This window comes from Leptonotus elevatus, chromosome 13 (genome assembly GCF_054856555.1).
Source record: "Leptonotus elevatus isolate MCC_2025b chromosome 13, RoL_Lele_1.0, whole genome shotgun sequence".
Lineage (NCBI taxonomy): Eukaryota > Metazoa > Chordata > Actinopteri > Syngnathiformes > Syngnathidae > Leptonotus > Leptonotus elevatus.
This window is the reverse complement of record NC_141251.1, coordinates 5,556,035-5,578,973: the sequence shown is the minus strand read 5'-3', so window position 1 is coordinate 5,578,973 and position 22,939 is coordinate 5,556,035. Positions and strand designations below refer to the sequence as shown.

Below are 22,939 nucleotides of genomic sequence, written 5' to 3'. Positions count from 1 at the left end.
ACTTCACCACTGCTCAGTTTTTAGCCAAGCACGAAATGTCAATTCAAGGTGCCTTAACTAGCCCCCGGCTGTCTACAATTGCACATTTGCAGGTAGAAGGCTACGTCGTTCTACGGCAAATCTTTTAAAAGCGCTGCATGGCAAAATGGTCCTCTACAGATGGAGTCGCACCCCAGTGGGTGATAAAACGGTGGAGGACTGATGAGGTCATAGAAATAATACAATCGCTCTGAGTTTGGGACGGAGTTAGTTTGTGCACTGCAGTCTGCTTTGGTTTTCTCTCAGGATGTATCGAAAATGCGATATGACCTTTCCAGATGAACTTGAATTTGACTTTGTGACTTGCTGTTGTCTCACAGGGCACAGAATGGCAACATTTGAAGTATGTGTGAAACATTGAGCAGTTGGATGTGTCAAAGTTTAGAGAAGGTCAAATTAAAGTTCACATGTAAGCTATATCGCATTTTAGGTTCATTGTGAAATGTTATCCTAAAGCCCAAAAACTGTTTGTGAAAAGTTACAGAGTATCTAAATGCGGCACTGCGCTTAAAAAAAACAACAACAAAAACAAAAAACATGCAGAATAATGCATCTATTCTATTTCAGGTAATCGCAGACTCCCGCTGAGTGAACGAGCGGCTTGATCAAAACCAACGTTGATATTCTTTGAAGGAAAGCGCTGCTAACAGCGGGGAGCAGCTGCATCCTGACAGCAATGCAACCAAAGGATCATCGCCGCGGAATGCTGACTCAGGCTTTTCTTGCCGCGCAGCGCAGCCTTGTTAGGCTAGGTTGGGAACTTCCAACAAAGTGACGCACGCGCGGCACGGGAAACTCGAGCTAAAAATGGCGCTGGTGGAACTTCGGGGAGGAATTTCTGATGTAGGGCTGAAGAATGAATCGAATTCAAATGGATTCTTTTCAAATTGAAAAGACTACAATTTGGAAGAAAAAAAATGCTTCATTTTGTTTATATATGTACTGTTTCTTTATTTATGTATGTATGTATTTATTTATATAGTGTCTAGATAAGTTCAGTGATTAAGAAGTGCAGTCCACGTGTTAACATGACTGTTTCATGAAACAAGAGACACATTTGTTTGTGTTATTGTTGTTTGGTAGAATTTTGTCTAGTTGACGTAGTGCATGCTTAAAAGACTTAAAAGAAGTTACCGTATTTTCCGTATTATAGGTCGCTCCGGAGTATAAGTCGCACTAGGCAAAAAAATATATATACATAAGTCGCACTGGACCATTTGGTATAAGTCTAGATCCGCAACCAACCTATAAAAAAAAAAAGTGTGACTTGTAGTCTGGAAAATATGGTAATTTTAATTCAGGTAGAAAAATAAATCATATTTGTATATGCTCATTTTTTTTATTTAAATAAATATGATATTGCCTATTGTAATACAGATTAATTTACTGTTTGTACTTGTCAGAAAAAATAATTGCATATTAAATTGCAATCACAAAAATGTGATTATTTTTCAAAATCAATCATCTTTACTCAGAATTATAACTTTTGAGGTGTTGACAGTGGTCAGCATAATGAAAAAGTGGTTAGCACATCTGCCTTACAGACCCCACCGAAGACCATTTAGTTATTATTTATATTTTGGTGACATAAAAGGTGCAAAATATTGTGCACACCTCATAATATGTAGCATATTCATATTTCAATGTTAGTGTCAATTAAAAAAAAAAACTAAGAGTAAACTCATAGCTGAGAGTGCCTTATGACTTCTGCATTGGTATTCTCTTGTTTCCATGGCGACGGTAAAACTGAGTCGCAGGTCGTCACTTCAATTTTCAACCATCTGTTGTTATGCAGCAGACCTAAAGGTGCAGTTTATGTCTTATACTAGCGCGTGTGAACCTTTTTTTATTTTTTGATTCCAATGGGCCATTAACGCCCCCGGCCAAGCGCAACGCGCCACATGCCCGAATTTGTGCTCAGTTTCACCCTTGAGCCTTTCGACGTCGCTTTTATCCACATTCAGCAGTTGGACAGTTTTTGATGGGGTTTCTAACCAAATGCTCGGCCACAAACTGCTGCTATTTGTTGAAAGTGCTCTGTGACTGGATGATAAGAGTGTTTAAAATGAAATATAAAACACCTCATATTCATATGAATAACGGCGTCTTACTTGGCTTTGGCGTCGACATCCTCGTGGCCTTTGTTGGACACGTCCTCCAAGCCTCCTATCAGATGCTTAAATGAACTGCAATAAAGGAAGAGCTGGCGTCAACACACTTTTTGTGCATGAAAGGCTGATGCAAAACCGGACCAGACTGTCATAACAAATGCTGCCAGTTATAATAAAATATTCAGTGGGCGAGACTGTAAAAAGTCGGCGAAGACGGTGCTAATCGGAAAGGCCATAAAAGCGAGCGCGCCGGAGTTGGGAGTTGCTATTACTGTAAAACTTTATGACAAAGCTGTGACGTGTGTGCAAGGTGACCTGATTAGAACTCATTTGAAATGATTTGGTGCTCGGGCCATTAGCCAGGGACATTGAACCTGCTGCAAATTTTGACCGTATGACAAATTACAAGTATACTTGTAAATGACGTTTTTTTTTGGTTGGGGAAGCATATCTGATTCTGCTCCATTGTAAATTTCAAACTTGGAAACAACCTTAGTGAATGAAGCAAAACCACCAGTAGATGACATCATTGCCCCATTTTAGATGCGAGATCAACACAGTTTGAGAGTCCGTGGGAGAAATGGCTGCATTTTGTGCAACCTACCTTTTTTTTCTACTGTTGATTATAAAAGAAAAAGGAAAGAGTCTATTCTGTCATAGATATTAAACATGGAACACAATAATATTGTGTTTGTATTGACAATTTGTGGAGTATGAGTTATGAAGCAAAAGCCAGCCGTTTTTATCCATCTCAGGAGGCGGCCATTTTGCCTTATGACATCAATGTTGCTCAGGGATCAAGCAACGACCAATCAGGGTTGACCTGTTTTCTGAATTTGAGCTGTTATTGCTTGTTATCTGAGACCTAAGCAGCATTGATGTCAACTTCAGTCGACAACAAGTAGCAAAATGGCCGCCCCCTGAGATGGGACAATAACTTAATATTAACCAGAAAACCGTATTGAGACTAGTGGGGCTGCATAGAACATATTATTGTCAATAATTGTATTTTTGGGTTGACATTGACAAACATTAGTCATATTGTACTGTGGGGGCAATTTTATGCAAATAATTGAGATACTAGAGAGGGCAAATTCCATTGTTGATTCATTGTCAGGAGGGTTGATGTCAAGTTTTATGGTTGCAATAGGGGGTGTAATGAAAATCGATTTAAAACATGTGAGTGCATCCAATTGAATCAAATGGAATCAAATCGTTCCACTTTGAAATTATGAATTATATCGCACCCCATGGATTAAGATACATATCAAATCATCTTTAATTGGAGCGATACACACCACGAGATTTACATCTTGGTGATTATGAATCTGTCCTCCATTCACTGCTTTTGTGCCCAGGCCAAAACAATAACAGAATTATTCCACTGACGCCATTTTGTGGCATCTTGGTGCTAAGCAGCCATGTTGAAGTGAGTAGAGGAGTTTCACTTAGACAAAAGTAGTATCCGGTGGGTAGTAGGTGTTGGTCGGTGCTGGATTACATTTTTATTTTATTTTCTTTGATCCTTCCTCGGGTCTCCTGACAACTTCACGACTCGAGCTGGATTCTGAAGTATTCGGTTTAGGTGAACGGTGTGGGATTTTTAATAGGTTTTAGGTGAATTAATTCCGCCATTTTGTGGCATCTAGAGGCAATGATTTTTTCTCTACGAATTAGCACTACTATGTTGAAACTAACAACGTCGGACAACCTTTCTGTACGGTCTATGCAACCATACCAATATATATCCGCTTTCTGTTCAAACAATTCAAAAATAGCAGAAAATATCTCAGGAAAAAACACACTTCCACTCAGGCCTCGTTAAGCTGTCACACCAAAATTGCAATACATCTGTTGAGCGCATTCTGTTTTGAGTTGTGGTGTTTGCCTTGCCATTAATGGCCCACTGCTTGTTTGCATTCACAGTGTAGCGCGTCAATAAATGCACACAGACAAAAAGACGATACGCATTCACTCACATGGAGCTCCCTCCACAGGTTACGACACCATCGGACACGAGTTTGAATGACAGGCGATGGTCGCCACCTGCGCTAGATGACTCTTTCATTATCCCCTCTGTTAGTTCCGAGGAAGACCACAGCTGGGCCCTGGGTAAGACGATACCCCCCCGCCCCCGAACCTCGTCCACTTCATTTATTCCCACCACAAGACTTAACACTCCTCGGATAAACTGTTCCCTCTGATCTCGGGCTTCTTTCAGGGTCAATAAACACAAAGAATACGGTTATGCTCCCTGGCAATCACAACAACAAACAGCCCGGCTGCTCAGTTATTCCCGTATTCGGAATTCCTACACCTGTCCTCTTGGCACGGCTCCTCAAAGCAAAGCGATTATTTTTTTCTCTCTCCCTGTAGCGTCTAGAAAAACATTTACATGCAAATGAGCTGAGCACAAAAGCAAGTTGGCGGACGGCAGGTGACGGCGCGTTTAGCGAAAATGACACGAACGTGTTTCAGGAGATTGAGTGTCATCTCAATGTTCTGTCGTCACACACATCTGATCACATCTTTTATGGAACTGGGTAAAAACGTATATTTCTAGCAACGGTCACTTTTACTTAACTGTCACTTGTTACTACAAAATAAAATCTAAAAAAAAGTGTTTAATGACGCAAGACATAAAAGTAGTCCTGCCTAGTATGAAAATGAGACACGGGTAAACAGGAAGTCCTTATATAGGCGTACCAGTTGTGTGTCTGTCTCTCTGTCTTGAAACCAGCGGTTTAACGACACTAATAAGGACAAAATCCTGCAGCACTGTCCCGAAAAAAAAACATTGGTACGCCCCACCCAACAAGACAAGGGCAGGCTAAATTCTCTCAGACCCTCCACATCCTGGTCACCACCTCTTCTAGCTCCACACCTCAGGGAGGCATCTCAGGGGGCGGCCATTTTGCTACTTGCTGTCAACTGAAGATGACATCAATGTTGCTCAGGGCTCAGGCAACCAATCACAGCTCACCTGTTTTCTGAAGCTGAGCTGTGATTGGTTGATACCTGAGCAACTTTGATGTCATTTTCAGTCGACAGCAAGTGGCAAAATGGCCGCCCCCTGAGATGGATAAAAACGGCTGTATTTTGCTTCATAACTCTTATTAATCAGAAAGTCATGTTTTGACTAGTGAGGTCACATATAACATATTATAGTCAGGAAAGGTTTAAGGTTGGCTTCCACTTCAATAAAACGGTTAAAACCAACAAATCAAAGAATCATTATTTATAATAGAAGCTGATAGATACTCACTCTCGATCAATGACGAGGCAGGTAACCGCCTCTGCTGCAATAACATTGGCAGTCCTGATGTCCTCCCTATAGGGGAAAACAAACAAACACAATTAGCCACATAACACATGTAAGAACTTTCACTTTCCATTTAAAAGCCTCATCAGATGCGGAATCGTGTGACGCATAATCTGTAAATGTTGGACATTACACTTTATCATATTTCAAGTCCAATTCATCATCTGATGGGCATTCTTCATCCGACGAGTTACTCCAGTTGCACGAATCCTCGGAGTCTGTGTTCCAAGAATCCATCGTTAACGAGCTCCCAAGTCCTCCGATAAAAACACAAACTAAAACGTGCCGCCAAAAAGACATGCAAACTGTCGGACCGACATCCCATCCCGTCAGGAGATTATTTGGACACTTGAAGGGGTTCAGCTCCGCTCCAGTGCGTGCGCTCCATCACTCACTGTGTCTCTGCTCAACTCATGACAGCCTATTTCAACTCCCTCCGACTTCCCTCCTCCTTCTCCTCTTCCTGGCGCACTCTCGTGTGAACCCGCCTTTACCCCCCGCGTTCCCATACGCTACGAATAAAGGTCACAGCTGGTGCGTTTTGATAGCCGAACGCTGCGTAGGAGAGCTGAGAGGAGGAAGGAGGTGTTTGTCAAGGCCGGCGGAGGTATTAACAGTTAATGGATCGGGGGCCCTCTGGGCTAGTGGGAGACCATTTGTAAGTCAACTCCCCCCCAATTTTTTTTATTTTTTACAATAGTATGTTCTATGCAGCCCCACTAGTCTAAATATGATATTCTGGTTAATATTGTGTTAGTGGAATATGAGTTAAGCAGCAAAATCCAGCTGTTTTTAGCCATCTCAGGGGGCGGCCATTTTGTCACTGTCGACTGAAGATGACATCACAGTTGCTCAGGGCTCAGGCAGTGACCAATCATAGCTCACCTGTTTTCTGAAGCTGAGCTGTGATTGGTCAGTGGAACATGTCAGTGGAAAAAGTTCTTCTCGGTGTTGAGTTGGGTTGGATTTATATGGGCGGGATTATAAAACAATGCAAAAAAACAAAACGACAGCTGTACTGATACTGCTTACTACTAAAATTAACTATAGATGCATGGTTATAGATGACCACAATACAGAGTGTCCCTTAAGTCAGTATAAACTATTCAATTTTTATTTATTTTTTAATACATTAACATTATAACATAAGACAGAATGCGCAAAATTATTTAAAAACTGTCAAATGTTCTGCCTGTAATTCATATACAGTATTTATTGACGACATTTTCATTATAATCGGCCGATTAATTGGTTATCGGAATTTTATTCTGCCAAATATCAGAGTCAGCATTGGCCTCAAAAAAACCCATATCGGTCGGGTCCTTCTTTTTTTTCTCCCTATTTCCATTTCGTTGAAGGGATCATTCAGACAGATGTGAGGCCATCATCATTTGACAGCTGACGCTTGGCAGCTTTGCTTGCAAAATTGACACTGGCAAGATTTTCTGTCCCAAACTGACGTTCAATTGCAGCTTGAGAAGCTTTATGGTCATCACGCGGCTCGAACATGAAGTATAATTTATGCCTCAAGCTGTTGAGCATCATATCATTCAGCTTTTTGAAGAACGTTAAATTAATACGGGTAAAGCTTTATCACAATTTGAAGCATCCACTGAATTGCGCTTTTGTTGATGTTGAGTTCAGTGCAACGCAACAGATTGACTTTTGATTTGCTTTGTGCAAACGCAAGCTCTCGAAGTTTTCATCGGTGGGAGATTTGTTGAGAACAGATTCTATGTTTTGAGAATTTTTTCTTGGATAGCGGAACTTTTGTTGTCCGCAAACTACATTCGGGAGGAAATGTCTTACAAAAAAAATGAAGGAACGGAGTCAATCGTGACTTTTGGGAATGAAGTCTGGGATCTTCTGGATTCTGGCATTCATACTGCATAAATGTACAAAATATAGGAGAATGAGACCAGTTGTTATAAAAAATAAATAAAATCTATGATATGTCTAAATATCAGCATCCAAAGCTAATACTGTATTTCAATGACATTGATTTCATTCGAAAGGCTAAGGTCAAAATGATTTATTCAAATACAAGTACTGAACTTATCAAAGTTTTTGTAACGCACCAGCTGTGATTTGACACGACTGCTGCAAGTTGTGGCTCGACTTCACACAAAGAAAGAAGTAAAAAAAATTAAATAATGCGCGTCCCCCTCTACAACTGGAGCGGGCTCATTTTTAATTCATGCCACATATGTGCCAAGCAAGGACACAACAAGAAAGCTGCCCTTACATGCCCAGCAGACATTCTCATCAAAAAGCGAACAGAAATAAAATTTCTCAGATTTTATTGAAAATACTTGAGAAGAATTCCTTATTTTTATCTTTAAGGCTAAAATTCCATACATTCATCTCATTTCAATACCACTTGTCCTCTTGTAAATGGCTTTGGGCAAAAGGCAGTATAGCCTGGTCGCCAGTGAATCCCAGTTATCTCTTACAAACAGACAACCATTCATACTTACATTCAAACAGTCAATAAGTGGGCAAAATGATGATGATTACTGTTACCATTATTATTGTAGTCCATTTTATTATTCAATTTAAAGGCTTTAATTGTATTTTTGTTATATTATTAATATTATTATTATGATTATTATTGGAAACTATTATTATTATTATTACATTTTACTATTCATTTCAAATTATTCAAATCATATGAATAAATGCATTTTAGATTTTACTAAAATGTACTTAAGTTTTTAATTCATTCAATAAAATATTTATTTATTTATTATTGTATTATTTATTCATTTATTTTTGTTGATTTTTTCAATGATTTTAAAGATAAAATGTTATTACATTTTGAACGTTATGAATTTTAATTAGATAAAATACTATTTATTTATGTTCTGTAATAACAAGTGTTATAATTTATTGTTAATTTTAAAGGACAAATGTGATTGTATATATTAAATTAAGTATTTATTTTTAGAAAGGAATGCTTATAACTATTTTTGTACCTTCACTATTGTATATTTAATTACTATTTTTAAAGACTAAGATTCCATTTAAACTAAATTAGGTCATAAAAATCATATAAAACTAACAATTGTGTTAAATACTGCACATAATTATAATTTTAAATGATGATTATCTCTGAAAGTGCTAATCAAGTAAAGTCAGTTAAAAAATTTTTGGGGCTAATGAAGTGTCAGCTGCATGTAAAATCAAATGGATTTTGGATTAAACTCTTACATAATGTCGCTTCAATGCAAACCGTAAGCAGATGACCTCATGACACCTCATTTTCCTAACGATGCAAATACGTCAAACCAGGCCTGCAGATGTGCCGAGCATCGTTTTGTTTCTCTCCGCAGATGAGCGCCAGTTAATGACATCCACGATCTGTTACATGAGCTCATTAGCCCCCCCAACAAGGAAGTACTCCACGTCTGTGTCACTTACTCGCCATGACGACGACGCACAACAAGGCCTGGAAATGCATGTATCAAAATAATGGTTACATAAGGATGAATCCCATTTAAGTGACCTCAAGGGTTACTTGCGTCTTGTTACCCCTAACCCCCCCCCCCCCCCCCCCCCACACACACACACACACACACAACATAGTGTGCCATTGCGTTGACAAGGTCTGCAACCATATCTGTCATTTGCACACTTCGGAGGCTTAAGTCAGCCACTAAACCTCCGAAAACAGACAAGGTCCTTTTTAATTAGGCCAGAACAAACACCCCGTCCTGAATGCACGTACAGTATATACTAGCTCAGACACTAAAAGCAGAGAAGAATGTTCTTTTGGATTCGCCGGCGGTGTTGATTACTGACGCAGAGGGCAGGAATTAACCTGGTAATTTGACAGCGATCTAGTGTCCTGGGAAAAGGGTTATAAAAATAATATACAAGCACGCAGCCTCGCTGCACAGGCCAAACGGCAACATGAGCATGTAACAAGTGATTTGTACTCCGCTTCGCTGCCAAATACTGGGGATGTTTTGGACCTTTCATAGGATTTATATCATCAGGACCTTTTGGATGGATGGATGGATGGATAAACATCTTCAATGTCTTTTGTTTGACATAAAATGTCTTCAAGAGTTACCCAAGACGACTTTATCCCATTACTAGACTTTATGTAAAAGATATCACAAATGCATAAATAAATATACATGTATTTACCTTTTTGTGCAATGACACAAACCAGCCATAAAGGAAACGCAATTCAAATTCAAATCAGCCCTGCTTGAGTTACTTTCGTACTTTTAGAACGCCTTTCACCTCATCCACCATGGATGAAACACACATTGACTCATGTCAAGACTAATATAGCTTTCTCACTAACTTGGAAAGTCCAGTCTGAAAGCTTGCTTGTGGCAGTTTGTAAACACACCATTAGCTAGCATTTATTTTGGATGAGCTATATCGCGTTTATTTGATTATTTCAGCAAAAACTTCCATTCTCCACCTTATAATTAGTGAACGCAATGCTTGTTCATTATTGATGATGATAATAATAATAATAATAATACATCCATCCATCCATCCATTTTCTTAACCGCTTAGTCCTCACAAGGGTCGCTGGGTTGCTGGAGCCCATCCCAGCTGGCTTCGGGCAGTAGTACACCCTGAACTGGTTGCCAGCCAATCGCAGATAATAATAATAATAATAATAATAATAATAATAATAATAATAATAATAATAATAATAATAATAATAATAATAATAATAAAATTGTATTTATAAAGTGCTTTTGAAAAGAACTCAAACATGCTTTGCAGTTTAAAATTTTCCAAAGTTTTAAATTGAAAACACATTACTCACTCACATATCCTCAAAGAATGCATGTGTTTCAGGAACAGTTGTCAGTTGTCAAACCGAGTCTTCTCTGTCACATGAGAAAGAAGAGGTGGCTGTATTAAAACCCGTCGCCATTGTCCGATTATTTGCGATGTACCCTTGATGACCAAGGGACATGACATGGTCCTAAATTGTTTAGACTCCTGAGTTGCGTGTCCGTCTACAAAAAAACACCCTGGCGCATTTTGCGACGAAAACTTCGATTTCTTTACTTTCTTTCTTTGTCTTCGTTTTGAAGAACATGTTAAGCCGAGCGATGTCTGTTCCCTGTGAGCAATGTCAAAAGGTTTCACGAATGGACCAATGAGCAAACACTGTGTGAAGGAGGTGCATCATGGGAGGTGGATAGCTAGTTAGCTAAAAAGCTAGTTAGATAGAAACCCGTTCTCAATTTGCATTATTGTCCGTTCTTACATTGTACCTTGTGATCTTGTGACACGTCATCAGTCGTGGCCCAAGTACTGTTCCAATTGAGAGTAGGAATAAACCAAGCACACAGGGGACACCCGGATGTTGTTCTTGTCAGCTAGCGAAAACCAAGGATCCTTGTGAAGGCTTGGCTAGTAAAGTATCCCAAGATGCATTTCATAATGTTATCAAGGAAACATGTCAGAGTCAGGGGGAGGGGGGAGTACACAGCCATTTTAATTTACAAAGAGACTCGCACTGTGAAAAACGTTATCGTGTGCATTCTCAGGAAGACCATTCTTGGCGAATTCACAAGACTGCACTCTCCGTTCTTCCTATGGAGAAACGGACAGATAGCTAGCTAAGTAGGTAGCTAGATCGCTAGCTGGCTAGCTAGGTAACTACATCACTAGATGGCTAGCTAGACAGCTAGATAGATAGCTACATCACGAGATGGCTAGCTACATAGTTAGATGGCTAGCTAGACAGCTTGAAAGATAGATAGTTAGATTGCCAGCTGGCTAGCTAGACAGCAAGATAGCGAGATAGCTAGCTACATCATTAGATGGCTAGCTAGATGGCTAGCTGGATAGCTAGCTAGAGCACTAGATGACTAGCGAGACAGATAGCAAGATAGCTAGCTACATCCCTAAATCGCTAGCTATATAGCTAGGTGGCTAGCTAAATAGCTTGCTAGATAGATAGCTAGATTGCCAGCTGGCTAGCTAGACAGCAAGATAGCGAGATAGCTAGCTACATCATTAGATGGCTAGCTGTATAGCTAGCTAGAGCACTAGATTGCTAGCTAGACAGCTAGCTAGCTAGATATCTTGACAGCTATATATAGGCAATATTTGCTCTTGAGATGGAGGCAACTAATTCGCTGTGGCGACCCCTCAAGGGAAAAGCCAAATGGAAAAGGAGTGATTCAGTTATTAGGCTTTCAGTCTCTTTAAAGGTGAAATTGTACGCAACTGTTGAGTGGTCTTAAAAGACAGACAGCAAAGAAAACAGTAAAAGGATGCAGCAATAAAAGCCTGAGAATGGACAGAATTCATTTCAGTGTTCTTTTATTCCTCCCTGATGTCAAAAGTCAGACACGCAGTTGACAGCTCGGCCGGCCGACAGATGCTTACGAGGATGTTGCCTATGTTGAGAATTTGGCGACAAAGCCTTAGCTGACTTGAAATTCTCGACGGAGTTAGCGCCTAACCCCGGGCTTCATCTCTCCTTCCATCACCCACTCCAATCCAAAAATATAACACGTGCCCATGGGTAACACTGACATGCTGTTGCTTTCACACTGGTGTTGCCAAATCTGTATGTTTGCGAATTACAAACGAAGCAACGTGGGATTATTGTTGAAAAATGTCCTCAGGCAAGCTTCAGGCTTGGGCTTGAATGTTCATGTAGAAATACAGTGGAAGCCTCTAAGGTCGAACACCTGCTGGTTGAAATGCACTTTGTTCGGCTTTCTAATTCTAATAGAAATAGGAATACAGTGAAATACACACGACAGTGTCGTCATTTCAGTTGTCACCGATAAAGTATAACACTTGGATTTGTTATTGCTTGTGTTGGGCAAGGATTCACGACACATATACTCAGATAAATACACACACACACAACAGCACAGCCAGAGGTCAGGGTCAACTCTTTGCATGCTGTTGATGGGTAGCCACCTCATCTCAAGAAGTTCACACATCATGACATGTTGTTAGCGACATCCAAACAACAGTCAGAACCTATAGAGATGACATCCATTCGGCATTCCTGCCATTCTATACGAAAGCCCTTTCAAAAAAAAAAAAATCATGTAACCTAATCGTGCAGCTTAAAAGCGCACACACAAACATTCTGTCGTCATTAGCAGGAGAACTCGCTTTGATTTGTAAACATGTTCTCTTCACAGATGAAAGGCCGGCATTGCCGGTAAAGACAAGAGAAAGCTTTGAGGGGGGCTGTTGGCGTTCATACACGAACGCATAGTTAACTTTCTAATTAGAGCGGCGGAGGGTGGAAAGCGGATATTCGCCGGGTCCTCTGATCAAAAGGCCGCCTTGCAAGATGGCCGCTATCCGCCGTCATTTACATTTGGGCGAGACGCAGTCATCAAAGCCGGGCCGGCTCAAGACGACAAAAGGCGCACTGCACAATAAAATATGATAATAACCGGCGTCCTTATTGTGGAATGGAGATGAAGTTGTGTGAATAAACAAATGGTGAGATGATCTTTTCAGTATGGACCTGCTTGAAATCGCAGTCTGGGAAAACAACTTCAAATATCATTTTCTATTTATAGTGCAAGAACACTGCTTTTTAGTTTTCATCTCGGGGATACGTTTCTGACTCACCTGCAGAGACCATATAATGAAAACGTTTCAGATTTGTATCACTCCCAAACTCTTTAAATGCTTTCAAACTTGTTAAAACACATTTTTGAACACATTGTAAATGCGCCCCTCTGAAAGCAGCTGGGTCAAAAATAGCTCATTTATGGGTCAAAAAGAGACCAACCGCTACTTGGGCCGATTTGACCCTTTTACCAAAGTTGGGTAAATTTTATCCATTTACCAAAGTTGGGTAAAATTGACCTAAGTAGTGGTCATTTCCTTTTTGACCCATAATTGAGTTATTTTTGACCCAACAGTTTTTTTTACAATTTGCTATTTGTGCTCATGTATAACAAACCTAATTTGGGTTAAATAAAATAAAATAATAAAATAAAATAAAATAAAAGAACGAACCTCAACTTTGGTTAATTTGACCAAACTTTCTTTTTCAATTTCTGGGATTGTCTTATACAGAATGACCCAATTTAAGGGGTTGTTCTGTACAAAATGACCCATTTTTTGGGTTATTCTGTACAAAAAAAAACACAAATTGGGTAAAATTGACCTAAATAGTAGATCAGTCTGTTGTTGACACAAACTGGGTTGTTTTTTACCCTTTTTTTTTTAGAGTGATGGGCTTGAGCTTGGGTTATTTTGTAAAAAAAAAAAAAAAGGGGGGGGGGAAGTCAAATTAAATGTAGTAGATCATCCCATTAGTGACCCATAATTGGGTTATTTTTGACTCAACTGTAATTACAGTTTGATATTTGTGTTCACATATGCCATACCCAATTTGGGTAAAAAATAAATGGGCTGATTCACTACTTTCTTTCTCAATTTTTTGGGTTGTCTTATACAAAACGATCCTACTGTTTGAGTCGTTTTATTCAAAATAGCACCATTTTTTGAGTTATTTTGCACAAAACAACCCCAAAAATTTACCTAAATAGTAGATCAGCCTGTTGTCGACCCAAACTGGGTTATTTTATTACTATGCTTTTAGAGTGATGGGAATGAGCTGTAACTGATAAAATTGGGTTATTTTGTTGAAAAAAATAAATAAAAATTAACTTAAATAGCAGAACATCCCATTGTTGACCCATAATTGGGTTATTTTAGACTCAACAGTTTTTCTTTACTATTTGTGTTCATATAGAACAAACCCAATTTGGGTTAAAAATAAATAAATAAATAAATAAATAACCAATCCACTACTTTCCTTCTCAATTTTTTGGGGTTGTCTTATACAAAACAATCCTATTGTTTGAGTCGTTTTATTCAATATGACACCTTTTTGGGAGTTATTTTGAAAAAATTGGGTCAAGTTGACCTAAATAGTAGATCAGCCCATTGTTGACCCAAACTGGATTATTTTTGACCAAACTGTTTTTAGACCGCTGGGTGTGAGCTGTGTGCTCATTGTGTTTATTATTCTCCCAGTGCACAATAATTATATTGAAACTAGGACAAGGACAGTTCGTTTTTGACAAACACCTGGAAATGGTCACAATGACCCAATACAATTCCAACCAAAATGGAAGACTTGCTGTTTCTTTACTATGTCACAAAAAAAAGGCCATTACATAAGACAACTAGTGATTGCCCAAGACTGTTACTAGATGATGTCATCACATCTTTTTTTTTTTCCAATGGTGTCACAGCTGTCGGATCTAATATCAAGTGTATGCCATCAGGCTCTCATTCACATCACTTGTGGGGTCGGATTTCAATTTGGATCTGAAGATTCGACCTCTCCGTGCCGCGCATGTTGTGCGCGTCATCTTTCATAGCGTGCAGTCATTAGTCAGTAACATATGGCCAAAGTCAGGACATCTGCGCCACACCAGCTGTCTCGTACGCAACCATGGATTAACCTGTTGGAAATATGGTCCTGAAATGTAGTCTGAAGTCTGTACTCAATAAACACGCACATTTTTTTTTTATCATCAATTATATGCTGTAATGCCAGTTACATGTTTATAATATTTGTGATATGACCACATTTTTCAGTAACAAGTGATCTAACCCGCAATTATTCCAAAATTTAAATATCCGATTAAAGTTACTTATTCCAATCACTGAGATACTAAAGTGGCGAGAATTAGTCAGCAAAGAATGGTACTTCAATTTGCTGAAGCGAAACGCTTTAAAGAGCAATCAGCAGAAGATCACACACGCAGCAACTGGAAAGTGGATTTTTAACGCAAATGGTAATGATCGGGATTTCACGACATGACACACATCCTACCGTCGGAAGTAAAACAAAACAAACATGCAATACAAATACAACCAGACATCCGTGTATCCACAGCACAGCACCCAATTGTGTATTTAGGTGATCCAGCTGGGGAAACTGTGACCCGCCGCATTCACGTGGGGTTTTTGTGTTAGGCTTTTAAAAGTAGGGTTAAGTAGGGTCACAATTTTTGACGGTGATTAGCTGATGGGTGCAACAGTCCGAATGTGCGAGAGTTAGGGTTTCAAAGTAGGGTTCTAAAATAGGATTATGGTTTAAATTAGTTAAGGTTTCAAATTGGGGTTTTCAATTAGGGTTAGGATTTCAAATTAGGGTTTTAATCTTGGGCTATGTTTCAAATTAGGATTTTAAACTGGTGCCAGGGTTTCAAAGTAGGGTTTTAAATTAGGGCTATGGTTTCCTGGTTTCAAGTTAGGGTTTCGACGTAGGGTTTTAAATTAGGGTTTTAGGGTTTCAAAGTAGGGTTTTAAACATGGGCCCCAATATTCAACAGTGATTTGGGTTTTCAGTGATAAATGCAACCATCACAATATGTGACTTCTGGTTTTCAAAGTAGAGTTCAAATTGGGGGTTTCAAACTATGGTTAGTGTTACTGAGGTTTTGAAGGCAGGGTTTCAAACTATGGTTTGGGTTTTAAAGAAGGGTAATGGTGTCAAAATAGGGTTTTAAAGTATCATTGATGTAATATGTTCACATAAAGTGGAGCAAATCATTTTTGCTTGTGAAAAAAGTTATGAAGAGAAATGTTGTTAATATTTTGGCAAACATAAACAACCCCCACCCCAACTTAGTTGAACATTTTCACAACAATAAAGTGTTTCCCCGCTATAACATATCAACTTTGTTGTTTTTACAGTGTAAAATCCATTTTCAATATGGTCTACTCTTCAGCGTGATTATTTGATGCCCATGTGAGCTTCTTTCCGCAGTTACATGCCTGACCACAAGATGGCAACATCCTCTTTTTACAACTTGCCACTTAAGGCCTCACTCCTCTCCTCCCAAATGTGCTTCTCCATCCCTCTCCCTTTAGTTTCAACTTAACTTCCCCGTCAAGGCAAAAGAGGCGGCCGAGTATAAATAGCTATCGGGGCTGCACTCGTCTGCGCCAGACACAATATTTTATTTATTGTACTTAAGTGTTCTTCAAGACAAAAGTGTTTGTGATATGACTCAGAGTGTTTGCAGTGGCCGTGGAGCACTCCGGGCTTCAAGTAGACACAATCTGGCTCTTTGCTGTGCGTGCGTGTGTGTGTGTGAGCATCTGCGTATAAGTCTGTGTGCGCGCGTGCGTACGCGTGCGTACGCGTGCCTACTCCAATTACAAGTAATTGAGATTTTTGCATACTTTTCAAGAGATGTATCGTTGGCTTTGTTGTGATTGTTTCGACATGTAAGCGTTTATGTTAATTAGGGGTGTCAAAATTAGTGCATTCATTTTGAGTTAACTTCAAGTTCCTTTAATGTAATGCCACAATTTTTTTTTAATGACCGTCAAAATTTAGCAGTAATACATTTTATAATATTGCATATATTTGTGGAGACTGGGGTCAAGTTGTATTTTACAATTTTAACAATGCGTAGAATTTCACAAGTTATTTCATGTTAAAGATTAGATAGCTATAAAAAAATTAACTGAACTGTTACCGATATCTTACAAATGCAATTATGCCATCTAGTGGCAGAAAAATTACCTCAACACACAAATCCATATCACGCTCATTTTTTACAGTATATATTTGTAATTTTAACTCACTTAACTAACATTTTTTTAATTATTATGAAATGACTGTATCAATGATTGAAATACATATTTCTATTTAACATTTTTTTCCACAGTATGAAGATTTGCGATTAATCTATTGAAGTTAGGCGATTAATTACAATTAAAAATTGGAATCGCCTGACACTCCTAATGTTTATTTTTATGGTGATAGATATCATTGTAGGTGATTTAAAAAATATATGACGACAACCATAAAACAGGAAATGGGAGTATATTGTGATATTATACACCTCCCATGTGGCCCCTCCAGTAGCACAGATGAAAAATTGTGGTCACCCATCCTTGATCTAGGTCCAATAACGATTTGTAAACACCGCGCTAGGCTACGTTGCCGTCATCATCCAGCATGCGTTCCGACTTCAACACCATCAGCAAACGCCCCACGCGTCGCATTTGAAAACATTCGCACCTGTCAAGCGGAGTGAGCATTGGCAAGAAAAAAATAAATAGAAGAAGGTTACCGTAAGAGACAGGCGGAAGATGGATAGCAAATTAGAGAGGATAAATGCAGGATGTGCCAGGCAATGGGAGAGAAAGAGCCTGACAGTGATAGAAATAGAAGCGGCGAGAGGATCTAAATGGGAAGAGGCAGCGTCGTTAGGCATCAACGTACCCTTGCAGCGCCTTTTCTCCGAACCAGTCGCCCTTGCCCAGGCTGCGCAGGTAGACGGGCTCCCCGTTGGGCGAGTCCTCCCGGGTCACATTGACCTGGCGAGAGAGACGTGTTGAGATGTCACGCGTCCGTCAATCAAAAGTAAATCGCGCTGGGACATCTCTCACCCGCACACGTTGCAGTACGCATCACGTATAGGTGAGAAGTGGACACGGGGACATTTCGTTAGAGGTAAGATGTGTGAGTCATGGTTGCAGTGCACTTCAGGAAGTTCACTTGTCAGAGGGAATGATGCCCGATCACTCCATTTTTACAGGAAGTGGAAGAAGCTGTTCATTCCACTTTTTGCACATATTCACATAAAGGCATCCTAGTCAAACCTTTTATACTAAGTACGACATAACATACGTTCATTCCAAAAACATATGCCGGTGACTCCCCAGCCTCCAACTAGTGAAAATCAATTCTGCGTATAACTGCGTGGATGGGGGTAATAAATCAAAAAATAATTATTCTTCAAATTAACTCATTCACTGCCATAAGACGGCTATAGACGTAAAAAATTCATTTGAACTATTTATGTTTAACATTTTTTTCCACTTTTGTTAACAAAAGTATGAAAACCTAAAAAAATAAATAAATGTACATTTAGAACATATATAAAATTTGTGATTAATTGTGAGTTAACTGGTGAAGTCATGCGATTAATTACGAAAAGTTGTAATCATCTGACGCCCCTAATTTTTAATAATCTTTTCTTCTTTTTTTTTTTATTAATTAAAAAAAAGTAATTCAGTAATTTCTTTTATTTTTTAACAAAGAAATTATCATTAAAAATTAGGGGCATCAGGCGATTAATTTTTTATCATAATTAATCGCATGACTTCACTAGTTAACTCGCGATTATTAACCAATTTTATACATGTTCTAAATGTACAATAAAAAACAACAATTCTAAGTTTTCTCAAAAAAGTGGGAAATTATGTTAAACTAATAGAAATAGTTTAAATGTTAAAATAGTTAAAATTTTTGACGTCTATAGCCGTCAATGCCAGTGAATGAGTTAATGTTGATAAACATTCAATATACATTTGCCACGAAAAAAAAAACTCAAGTAGGTGGGTCTGTCCATTTTTTTAAATCCATAATCGTGTTGCTTTTGACCCAAATATTTTTAAAGTGTATAAATTTGAACAACTCAAACAACTTAAATTTAGTATTAATAATCTTAATTTTTTACGATGATGTATTATTGTAATTGTGGAGTGTAATATTTAATTGAATTTCGATTAATTGCACAGCCCGACCTTTAACATGGCATTCATTTTGGGTCTGATGTCATTCCAAATCAATAGTCTTTGCTGTAGTACGGCTAAAAGTAAACTTTTCAAAACTGTGTGTGTTTGTGTTTGTGTGTGTGGCAGGATGCAAGATATAATCATGTGTCCTCTGCAGAAAGTTCACCACTATGTTGTCTCCATGGAGGGGAAATAGCCATGTGGAAAAAGGTCAAGTGTGTGTGTAAAGGCAAATTGCAACAGAACATTTCATCACACCCCACTATCCCATTTTTATTGCACTTTGGGCATTTCTCGTGTCCTTATTGAGGACATTTTGATTGACAAGAACATAACGGCGATGGGGAGGGTGTCACGAGATGGGACAAGGATGAGACAAGTTGGTGCTAAAAACTTGGATGACAGGACTGCAAGCGACTCTCCCTCCTCGGCGAGACGTGCCGACGGATTCCGAGCCGCATCCCCAAACCCGTCGTCTGCCTGCACTCACCTTTCCTTTACTGATGATGAAGAAGGTGTCTCCTCGGGCCCCCTGTCTGATGATGTACTCGCCGTCCTCGTAATGGGTCTGACAAGAAAAAGGCGAGAGAGACTTTCAGGTACGTGCTGTCGTTCTTTTTGCCTCCCTCGGCGCAAACTTTGCCGTTAACGAGGCTGAAATTGGGGATGTAAAACAATGAGTTGTTTTTATGTCTTGTTAGTGGTGCAGATTGATCAACCAATCTAGTGCTTTAAATGGACGCCGAATAATCAGTGAGGTTTTGATTATGTCGGTTTTAGATGTACATTTAGTTTGAGGTGTAACCAACGTGAAGAGAAGATATCAAATACATTCTTAACCATTGCTGAAATATTAGCCGCAGCTAATACTAATAATAAGTCGTGAAGAAGAATTGGCATTGGTAAAAAAAAAAAAAAAAAAACTTTATAATGTTGGGGAGGGATTGATAGCACCACTTTTGGGTCAAATAGAAGTAAGCTTTTACATTAATTTACACATGTTCTAAAAATTATTAATTATTATTCAATTGTAATTTAATTTTCTGGCCACTCAGGTTTCCAGTTTCCAAACTGTAATTTGTATTGAAACAATAAATACCACTGGAGGTTTAGGTATTACCCATGAAAACTACACCGTAAATTCTGTACACTCTAAAAACATTTGGGGTAAAAGTGACTCAATTATGGATCAAATATGGACCGATCCACTTTATGGGTCAATTTGACCCAACTTTCTGGGTTGTTTTATACAAAACGACCCAATTTTTTTTATGACTTTTTTGTGTGCAATTTGGCCTTTGGGTTACAAGCAAATTGCATTTTAAAGTCAACGAGGATAGTTTTTAGAAAAATTGTATTTTCAGGCTAAATGCCAAAAGTAACAAGATAAAGATGTTTTTTTCTCTCTCACTCAGACAAGTGGCGTACAAAGAGCGGGGCCAACGGGGTGGCAATAGCCCCGAGCATCCACCTGAGGGCTGACAAAAAAATTCAATGGGCATCTCGACCACACAGGTCTTCGATTTCCCCCAGCCACCCGTTGACAAAAATTCATAAGAGGGATCATAACCACATGCTCATCCTTGTGCTTCACATGTGCACTGAATCCGAGGAATTTGTAGTGAAGTGTTGAAAGGATCGCATGGAGCATAGACCTCCGCCAAGCCCCACAATCCGAAACTGACTGATGTGTCAAAAGATGACAAAAAGCAGTTTTTCATGGAAATCAGTAGCAGATTTCCCTAACTAATCTGTTTCGAAAAGAAATCACGTGTCTTTTTATCGTCTCCCCAAACATTCTCTCGCTTGCCTTCTTCTTTATCTTTGCAACATATTTTTGCTGCTTAACAAATTGCCCTTTTACCGCCGTCCATTTGTATTCACGACAGCGACTGAGGTAAATTCAACTTAAACAAGAGAGACATCTTCCGGCAAGAAAAACATTCTGTGACTGCATTTGGGCGAATGCTTTCTATTAATTGACAACACAAACACAAAGGTAGAAATATGCCAAAATATTCATTTTTGTTCCGCTGATGGCGAAAAAATTTCAAATCAGCGTGCACTTACAGTTATGCACTACATTAGGTAAATTGATTCATTTATGCTCGGGCTGGTGTGAAAGGCTTCCATTAGTTGATTTAATGGTTCATGAAATCAACAGTCCCGTGTTGTCTGTATGTAAATACAACTGCAACAAGATTGAAATCGGGGGTGGGCAAAGTACGGCCCGTGGGCGACATGCCGCTACCGTTTAATCCAGACCACTGAGAATTGACATCATCCAAAGATGGCTCATCCTTTACGCAATATAAGAGATTGCTATGGGTGCCAGGAAAATTTGCTTTCAATACTATATCATTATATTAAGGGTGTCAAGCGATTCATTTTTTAAATGGTAATTAATCCCATGACTTCAATAGTTCTCACGATTAATCGCATATTTTATATCTGTTCTAAATGTAGAATACAATGTACAATCAAATATTTTTCATTTTAAAGTTTTCATACTCTTGTTAACATAAAAAGTGGCTGCATCTTTTTGTCATTGATACAGTAATTTCATAATAATTCATAAAATTGAGTTAAAATTAAAAAGATGTACTGTAAAAAGCAAGCGTGATATTGATGTGTTGGTCGTTTTTCTGCCACTAAATGGCATAATTGCATTTGTATATGCATTTATATTATTGCATATTAAATCAAAACTAGCATTTATTATTAAAGCTAGCATACAATTTAGTGTGAAGCAATTCCCAATTAAAATTATGATGTACTAGAAATTATATTTTTATTATTGACAAATTTATTTGATGAACCAAACTGAATCATGACATTTTAAAATTGTTTTGTCCTTGAATTGTATGTATCGAGGTATTTATTGAATATTCTTGGATGAGAGACGTACACCCTATTTCTTTTGAATTGAATAGCGTTTACATGTTGTTGACAAAAGCTACAACCGTACCATATCAAATCAAATCGTAATCCCACTGAATTGGACTGAATCGAATTGTTACATTTTAAAATTGTTTTAAACTTCTGGAGCCAGTTGGCTGCACTGAGAGAAAAGGGGGTGAATAATTTCGTATATTCTACTTTTCAGTTATATAAAAAAAAAGATATATATATATGTATATATATTGTATAAATTATATTCCACTTAGCGATTGTATACCATTTGGTATTGATTCAAAAAAAAAAAAATATATATATATATATATATATATATATATATATATATATATATATATTGTAATGTTTGAAGCCTGCAAGGTGGCAAAAGGTCAAAAAGTTCAAAGGGGGCTAATACTTTTGCAAGGCACTGTTCATATATACATATTTATGATCTAACCCCTGATTTAGATGTTCTCTGCGTGAAAAGTGCAGCATCATCCAAACATCTGGAACCCTCCTTTCACTGTGACCGGAACATATAGAATTGCACTTTGCATACATTGGTGTAAGCGTCTTGTGAATAAGAGCGCTCTCACCTCCTCAAGGACGTCAGCGAGCTTGCTCAGAATGTCCTCCTGCAGGCTGTGGAAGGTGGGCACGCTGCAAGCACAAGAACAGGAAGCACTTTTCAATAGAGGATCCTACTCTTTGGTGTCATCCATACAGTGCTCATTAAAAATGCATGAAAAGAGGCGATGGGGGGGAGATGGTTATAATGCTATCGGTGCCGTCTTGTGCTATGGTACATCATGTGCGTATTAATATTTAAGCATTACATGAGAAAAGGGTCGGGTTGCACAGCGGCCCACAGTGTGGAGGAGGTTGAAAGCGCCACAAAGAGGCTCTAATGTAGCCGTTTTTGCTTTCTAGCAGTTCCATTGAATGTTATTGAGCCGACTAAATAAAAGTCAGACAATGTTTATCAAGAACGAAAGGGAAACATCCCGCATTGGCGAACAAAGAGCTTATCTCGCCGTACCGT

The 22,939-nt window shown here is 38.7% G+C and overlaps 1 protein-coding gene across 3 annotated transcripts in view; it reads right to left on the bottom strand.

Moving 5' to 3' along the window:
- LOC147163575 (cGMP-dependent protein kinase 1) overlaps nt 1–22,939 on the bottom strand; it is a 115,457-nt gene that overhangs the window by 9,588 nt on the left and 82,930 nt on the right. For all 3 annotated transcript variants that reach the window (XM_086093160.1, XM_086093159.1, XM_086093158.1), the window contains 5 exons: nt 22,494–22,557; nt 19,490–19,567; nt 17,702–17,796; nt 5,416–5,481; nt 2,151–2,225 (listed from right to left, as the gene is read on the bottom strand). In XM_086093160.1, coding sequence (XP_085949286.1) covers nt 2,151–2,225; nt 5,416–5,481; nt 17,702–17,796; nt 19,490–19,567; nt 22,494–22,557 — 378 coding nt within the window. The remainder of the gene's footprint in view (nt 1–2,150; nt 2,226–5,415; nt 5,482–17,701; nt 17,797–19,489; nt 19,568–22,493; nt 22,558–22,939) is intronic.